At 58.2% G+C, this 7,506-nt stretch overlaps 1 protein-coding gene across 4 annotated transcripts in view; it reads left to right on the top strand.

Moving 5' to 3' along the window:
- The first annotated feature begins 3,877 nt into the window (after window positions 1-3,877).
- Window positions 3,878-7,506, top strand: part of PIP5K1C (phosphatidylinositol-4-phosphate 5-kinase type 1 gamma) — a 49,767-nt gene continuing 46,138 nt past the window's right edge. For 2 of the 4 annotated variants that reach the window (XM_049639616.1, XM_049639617.1), the window contains exon 1: window positions 3,878-4,061. In XM_049639616.1, the coding sequence (XP_049495573.1) occupies window positions 3,968-4,061 (94 nt within the window). In that variant the 5' untranslated portion in view covers window positions 3,878-3,967. The remainder of the gene's footprint in view (window positions 4,062-7,506) is intronic. The other 2 variants (XM_049639615.1, XM_049639614.1) reach the window with 1 other exon arrangement.

The raw sequence follows: 7,506 nt of genomic DNA, 5'->3' as shown, positions 1-7,506 counted from the left end.
CACTTCCCACCGGACAGATCTGAGCGCCAATTCCGCCTCTCGGCCCCAGGCTCTCCTGCCGGGATTCCGAGGCCAGGAAGGGTCAACCGTTTCCCTGCTGGGTGGCCTTGGGCAAGTCACCGAGCCTTGTCAGTTTCCTCGCCCGAGAAGTGGGGAAAACACTAAGCACCTGCTTCCTAGGGCTGTTTCGAAGGTCGAAGAAATGAATGCGTGTTTGTCAGGTGGGCGCCCAGTAGGCCCGCACCCTCCAGCCACTATCCACCCACGGGGCGGAAGGACAAGGTTTGGGTGAGTGTAAGGCACACGTGGGTCTGGAAGGCTCAGCATGCGAAAAAGAAGGTGAAACGCGTCGCTCTTTTTAATATCGATTCCGCGTTGAAATGACAATACTTCGGATGTACTGGGTTAAACGACATATTTTTTTTTATTAAAATGTTTTATTTATTTTTGAGACAGAGACGGTGAGCACGGGAGGGGCAGAGAGAGAGAGAGAGAGAGAGAGAGAGGGAGGGAGAGGATCAGAGGATCCCAAGCAGGCTCTGCACCGAGAGCGCAGAGCCCGATGTGGGGCTCGAACTCACGAATCCTGAGGTCATGACCCTGGGGGGCTGATCGGACGCTCAACCGACTGAACCACCCAGGCGCCCCATACTGTTAAAATTCACCTTCCCTGGTCACTTTTCCCCCCTTCAAACTGTGATTCCTAGAACATTTAAAACCACATTGGAAGTTTTCCATTTAAATCGGCTTGCATGATGGTCGCATGGGACCACGCCGGGGCAGGCGCTTAATGCATCCTAACGCATTATCCGTTAAGTCCGTCTTTATCCATCCCGTTCTGTCGTCGTGGTACCAAATCTGTATTGTTTCCGAAGCATTTAGCAGCACCTGAAACTACCTTGTGTCTTGTGCCCGCTTATCCGCCTTTGCAGACTGTCACCTCATTGAGCTTAGCGGTTTTCTCTTGCTCATTCCTGTGTCTCCGTGGCCTGGAACAGCGCCTGGTATACAGTAGGTGCTCAGTAGATAATTTGTGGCAAAAGTGAATGAATGAATGAGTGAATTATAGCATAGACGACGCGTGGAGTCCCTGGTGCTGACGGTAATAGCCACCAGGGGGCGCCAGAAACCAGGAAACCGGCCCCAGCCGGGAGCCTCCGTTTCCCAGCCTGTAAAATGGGAACCAAGGAGCAGGGATGTGAGAGGAGGAAGGAGGAGGGTCAGAAGCTGCGTCCCCCCCGCCCCCCCAGACCCTCGCCCCTCCTCCCCCTTCCCTGCCCAAGCTCTCCTGCCTCCCACAGCAACACTAGTTTGGGGGTGTTTTATTTATTATTTATTATTTTCGTGTGTTTTCAGGAACGCGCGCGCTTAACGCGCGCACTCCGAAGGGTCAAATTCTCATTTCGATTCGCTAAACTTAGCGGTACCATTGCCACCCCACAATCTCCCCCTTCCCAGAGGGCCCCGCCGTCTTTCAACCGACTGACATACACTTCCGCGTGTCTAGAGAAGACCTGTTTTGCCACTTCTCGGTGTTTTCAGTTTTAGTGTTGACTTCCTTCCAGGAGAGATTCAGAATCAACCTGAGAGTTGATTTTTTTTTTTTTTTTTTTTTTTTAATTCGCTTCTTCGTCCTTATCCTTATCGTTGGCCCGACCCCCGGCCCTTCTCCACGTGTCTGAAGCAGTGGTGTTCAAACTCAGGCATCTGAATCGCCTGGAGTGTCAGGGTGGGGGCGTGGGGGGGGGTCCTTGAAACCCGGATTATAGGTCCCGCGGGTGGTGGGTGTGTTGGATACAGGAGGTCTGATGCCCTGGGAACGTCTAACGAGCTCCCAGGTGATGCTGATGCCGACGCTGCTGGTCCGAGAACCCCTGCTCTCGTCTTCTTTCAAAAGAGATTCAAGATGATTCAGGAGATCTGTCTAGGGCGTGTGTCCAAAGAGCTCTTCCTGGAGCCTTTTTTTTTTTTTTTTTTTTTTTTTGTTTTAAACGGAGGTAAAATGCACAAAACGTAAAATGTGCCACCTCAACCGTCTCTCAGTGCACTGGCATCAGGCACGCTCACGCTGTCGTGCACCCGCCCCCACCACCCGTCTCCAGAACTTTCCATCTCCCCAGACTGAGCCTCTGTCCGCAGGAAGCACGGACTCCCCGCCCCCTGCCCCACCCCTGGCTCCCACCATCCGCTCTCTGTGGACAGATGGGACTCCTCTGGGGACCCCCTGTGAGTGGGGTCACGCGGGACGTGTCCTTCTGTGTCTGGCTTCTGTCACCGCGCACAGGGACCTCCGGGTCCGTCCATATTGCAGCAGGTGTCAGATTGCCTTCTTTTCCAAGGCTGGATAATATTCCAACGTGTGGATGGACACATCGTGTTTATCCTTCACCTTCCGATTCCCTTGAGCCTTTCCAGTCCACTACGGGTTGGCTGTCTTCTAAGGGCGCACAGCCAGCTAAGCTGGGGATTCCTTTTGCCACATCCTGAATTCTGTTCTCCATCCCTTCCCTTTCTTGACTTGTGTCCTTGTTTTGATGGAGAACATTTCAGAAACATCTTTGTAACCTCCAGGTGTGACTGTGGCCTCCTCCATTTTCCTGATTCCCTATCATCTCATTGCCAAGCGCCCCACACAGTCTCCGGAGTCAGACAGGCTTGGGTGGAAACATCCTAGGTCTGTCCCTCACTAGCTGGGCGCCCAGACTCCCCCCCACTATCCCCCCCGGCAGAAATCATTAGTCACGAATAAACCTAATAATACCAACATTTATTATCCCCCGAATCGTGACCTCAGAATTAGTAACCTCCTAGCCATGTCATTAATAAATTCACCATTAAACTTTAATGACGGAGTGAACACAATTATTCTTTTTTGTTTGTTTGTTTTAATGTTTATTTACTTTTGAGAGACAGAGTGTGAGCGGGGGAGGGGCAGAGAGAGAGAGAAAGACACAGACTCTGAAGAGGCTCCAGGCTCCCAGCTGTCAGCACAGAGCCCGACTCGGGGCTTGAGCTCACAAGCTGCGAGATCATGACCCGAGCGGAAGTCAGACGCCCAACCGATGGAGCCGCCCAGGCGCCCCTCGTCATTCTTCATACACTGAGGCACAGCGTGGTAACGATTCTTTGTGATTCCAAGCAAGTGGCTTCAGCTTTCTGAGCTCCTGTTTTCTGGTGCGTAAAATGGAAATGATAACAGTTCCCATCTGGTTGATCAATACTACCAAATATGTATTTTATTCTAGGTGTTCTGTTCTATGTTAGGTACTGGGAACGTATTAGCAGTAAAAAGAAACAAACAAAAAAGGAAACAAGAAATAGGCCCCTAACTACGCATCGTATGCAGAGGCTTTAGCGCCCAGCCTGGCTTTTGATCATGTTGTCACTTATAACTTACTTCCCATTATGTTGTACGTGATGTCATACGTTATATATGATACTCGCATGTTATATGTTGACACTATATGCATCATAATAATGTCGTACTTCGTCTAGCAATGGTATCAGTATGTCTATCTCAATACCACATCATTTATACACTGTGCATATAACACAAATCAAACTCACTTATTATGCCATTAGAATTCCTACGTAGGACAAAGCGTATGCCATAAATCAGTGTCACCTGCAATATGACGGTGGATACTTGATTAACCGTGGACATGACTCGTGTTTATTACCTGCGAGAGGATTAGGGCAATAGGATTAAGCCGAGGGCAAGCCGCTGCCCTTCCACCCCCCGGGCGCTTGGGGGCGCTCGAGGCGCGGAGACGCACGCGGGCCCACCCCCGAGCCCCGATTGGCGGCGCGCGCGCTGCGCCACGGCGCACGCCGGCCCCGCCTCCGGGCCCGCCCCCCGCTCCCTGGGCCCGGCCCCCTCCCTCCGCCCTCCGGCCGGCGGCGGTTGTTGTTCGGCGGCGGCGGCCGCAGCTCGGGTGCAGCCGCCGGCCGGTCCGCGCGCGCGGCCATGGAGCTGGAGGTGCCGGACGAGGCGGAGAGCGCCGAGGCGGGGGCCGTGACCTCGGAGGCGTCCTGGGCCTCGGAGAGCGGGGCGGCGGCAGGTAACGGTCCCGGACCTCGGTCCTTCCTCGCTCCCCGAGTGGACCCGCCTGGCCTCCCCCCGCCGGGGCCCAGTGGACCCGCCCGAGCGCCGGAGGGGCGGCGGGACCCGCGGCGGCGAGGCCGGAACGTTCCACTCGGGGGCGCTCGCGGGGGGGGGGATGGGACGCGGGGCCCGGGGGAGGATGGAGCGCCCCGCCTGGGGGGCTCGGGGCGGCGCCGCCCTTCCCCGGGATGCCGGGGGGTGGGGGGTGGGGGGACCGCGGGGGTGGGTGCGGGGCCCCGTTCTGGGAGGCCGTGGGGGCAGCAGCCCCCTCCGGAGGCGCGCGGGGAAGACGGCTCCTCCCGTCTGGAGGGGGGGCGGTGAGACCACGCTGTTGGTGGGTGCGCCGCCCCCTGCCGGGGGCGCCTGGGGACTGCATCCCACCCAGGCCTGTCGGCGTGTGGGATGGTGGAGTACCTCCGTGCCGGTGAGGGGCCAGGTCTCCTAGGTGGGCATAGCAGGGAGGTGACACTGTCCCAGATGTGCCCCCTCCCCCTTCCTGGACACACTGCTGGGGGGGGGGCCACCTTGCTGGCATCCGCTTGGGGGATCGCCCCTTCCTTCCACGGGCAGTCACCCCTGTGGGCACGGCTTATCGGTGGTGAAGGGCAGGCGCTGCCCGCGTGGACGTGGGGGGTCTTCGAGGCCATCTGGGCCTGCTGACTATCTCATTTCTCTTCGTGGGAGTCACCAGCCCCGGTCTCCGGTGCAGTGGCCATTCATTGCCTTTCCGGGCCTCAGTTTACCTCTTTATCACGGGGGGGGGGGGGGGGAAGGAGGGGGCTTCTCAAAATGCCTTCAGTGCCGGGGCTCTGCAGGCAAGTGGGGGGGGGGGGAGAAATAGCCCCCGCCCCAGCCTTCTACCTGGACGCTGGGGGGCGGCTCCTGGTGTGTAGGGCCCCTGCCTCCTCCCTCGGTCTTCAGAACAGCAGGTGGGGGGAGCCCGGTGGCCTGGTGCGGCCCATGGGCTCCCCCCACCTGCTGTTCCCTAACTGCTGCCCAGAGGAATGGCCCCCGCTCCTGCAAGGCTCCCTCTGGGTGGCATTCTCAAGCCTCCAGACAGAAGTTTCCGGATCCGCAGGATCCTCCTCAGGCAGCCCTCACCAGCAGAGGCCCTGCAGACACCCACATGGGCACCCGTCTTCCTTCTCCCCCAGGCCTCCTGAAGCTTCCTTGGCAGGCGGGGTCTGCTGTGTGCGGCGGGGGGGTGGGGGGAGTCTGGAGAGAGAGCGCCAGGGCCAGCGAGCGTCCCCCTGGTTCTGGAAGCGCTTGGTGGATGACCCGCTTCATCCGACCATCCTGTTGCCTCGCCCTTGGTCTGGGCGGGGACTGGTGCCCTGGCCTGGCTAGCCCTAGATGCGGTTCGGGGACCCAGCCCGCTCCGTTATCAAACCCCTGACCTCCGCTATCAGCCCTCTGGCCTGCGCTGGTCAGAGACAAAACAGCCCAAGACTCAGTGACCACAAGAAAGCCGCATAGCAGACGTTTATTTTATCAGGGGCTCCGTGAGCCACTGGGGGGCAGATAAAGCCCCAGGCCCCAGCGGTGGCTGGGTCTGAGCGTGGGGGCCAGGAAGATAAGGGGTCAGCCGCGACTGCCTGTCACCAAAATGCGCAGAAATCTGACTCCCCCAGCAGATCGTTTACTTCCCTCGCTTTAAAATTACAAGCTGCTCCTTCCCTTGCGGGCCCGTTTCTCCTGATGTGAGTCCTAAGTTTGGGCAGCTAAGTCTCCACAGGTTCCCTCCTGCTCAGGGATTAGAGAAGTCCCTAAGCGTCTTTGTGCCAAGATGGTTCCATACCACACCAGGGGTCGTCGCCTCGGCCCTATTGACGTTTGGGCCGGAGAATTCTGTTTTGGAGGCCCCGTCCCGGGCGCCGTGGGGTGTTGCGCAGAATCCCCGGCCCCGCCCATTCAGTGCCGGGATCTCGCGGGTTGTGATGACCCTAAGCGTCCACACACGGCTCCCGTGTCCCCTGGAGACACAGTCGCCCTGGACGAGAAACCACTGCACCACACCTGCTGTTCTGTAACGTGGTTTGCTGTTTATCCGCGGTACCGTGGATTTCCCCCCATGTGGGTATCAACTTTTATTTTCTTCGGAAGGAGGGATCCCGTGCGTGGTTCAGGGGGTGCGCGCCCCAGACATTCTGCCCGGCCTCCACCCGATTGCGGTGTGGCCTTGAATAATGAGTGCCTTGACTTCTCTGGGCCCCGGTGTCCCCGTCTGTAAAACGGGGTGATACCTACACCTGCTTGGGGCTGGCTGTGAGCCTTACCGGAGTTAGCATGCGTCGGCACGTCGAGAGTGCCCGGTGACCGGCAGGGACAGCCCGTTTTAGGCACCAGCCCGTAACGAGTCCGCCCGCCTGCTGCTGAGGGCCACTCTGGCTGCCCCTGGCGTCCACCTTCTGCTGTGAGAAGCAGTGTCGTGGGGAACGTCTTTGAGCGTGGCCCCTGACTGTGGCCCTCTAACTACCTCCTGGCGGTTGAAGTCCCTGTTCTGGAATGGCTGGGTCATGGCGAGCAGATTGAGAATTATTATCTGAAGCCTGTTGGCTTTCCAGAAAGGTCTGGCAGGGGCGGAGAGAGACTCTGGCCAGCGCTGCCAGCTCTGAATGTTACCAGCCTCGGTGATTTGGGCCAATCTGATGGAGGGGAAATGGCATCTTGGGGTTTAGAATCTGGTTACTGTAAATGCCCCGCTCCTTGCTCCCAAGGCCTGGTCCAGAAAGGGCCCGATGGGGTTCTCCGCTGGTTTTGGGGGTTTGGATGCATTCACGGGGCCCGTGATCTGCCTGTGGGCTCTTGGCCCGTGCTGCGGTCTGGTGTTCCGAGCCATTTCCCTCCTATCCTTCCTGCTTGCGTGAGAGCACAGAGCAGTTGGCTCCGTTCCCAGCACCCCCTCCCCCGCCAGCCCCCTCCCACATCTAATCTGGTGGCAGATTATGCTGGTTTTGTCCTCAAAATGGACCCAGAATCTGCCTACTTCTTCCTTCTCTGCCAGTCCTGGTCTAGCCCCATCATCCGTCACTGGCTTGGTCCCTCGTCTCTTCCCATGCACCCTACAGCTCATTCCAGAAGGCTCCTGTTAAAAACTGACTTAGGTCCTGCTCGCCTCTGCCCACAGCCCTTTAGGGCTCCCACCTCCCTAGGGGTAAAAGCCCAAGTCCTCCCTGAGGCCCCCAAGGCCCTGCACGACCTGCCCCATCCCCTCCCTCCCCTCCCCTCGTCTTCCCCTTGCCCACTCTGCTCCAGCCACCTGGGCCTGGTCCTTGCTGTTCCTCCTAGGCCTGGTCCTGCCCCTGCCCCAGGGCCTTTGCACACGTTGTGCCGTTGTGCCGGCTGTCTAGAACGTTTGTCCTTTATATCTGTATCGTTTGCTTCCTTAGTTTTTCAAGGTT

This window comes from Panthera uncia, chromosome A2 (assembly GCF_023721935.1).
Source record: "Panthera uncia isolate 11264 chromosome A2, Puncia_PCG_1.0, whole genome shotgun sequence".
Classification (NCBI taxonomy): Eukaryota; Metazoa; Chordata; class Mammalia; order Carnivora; family Felidae; genus Panthera; species Panthera uncia.
Note: the sequence above shows the minus strand (reverse complement) of the source record. Positions and strands in the feature narration are given on the sequence as shown.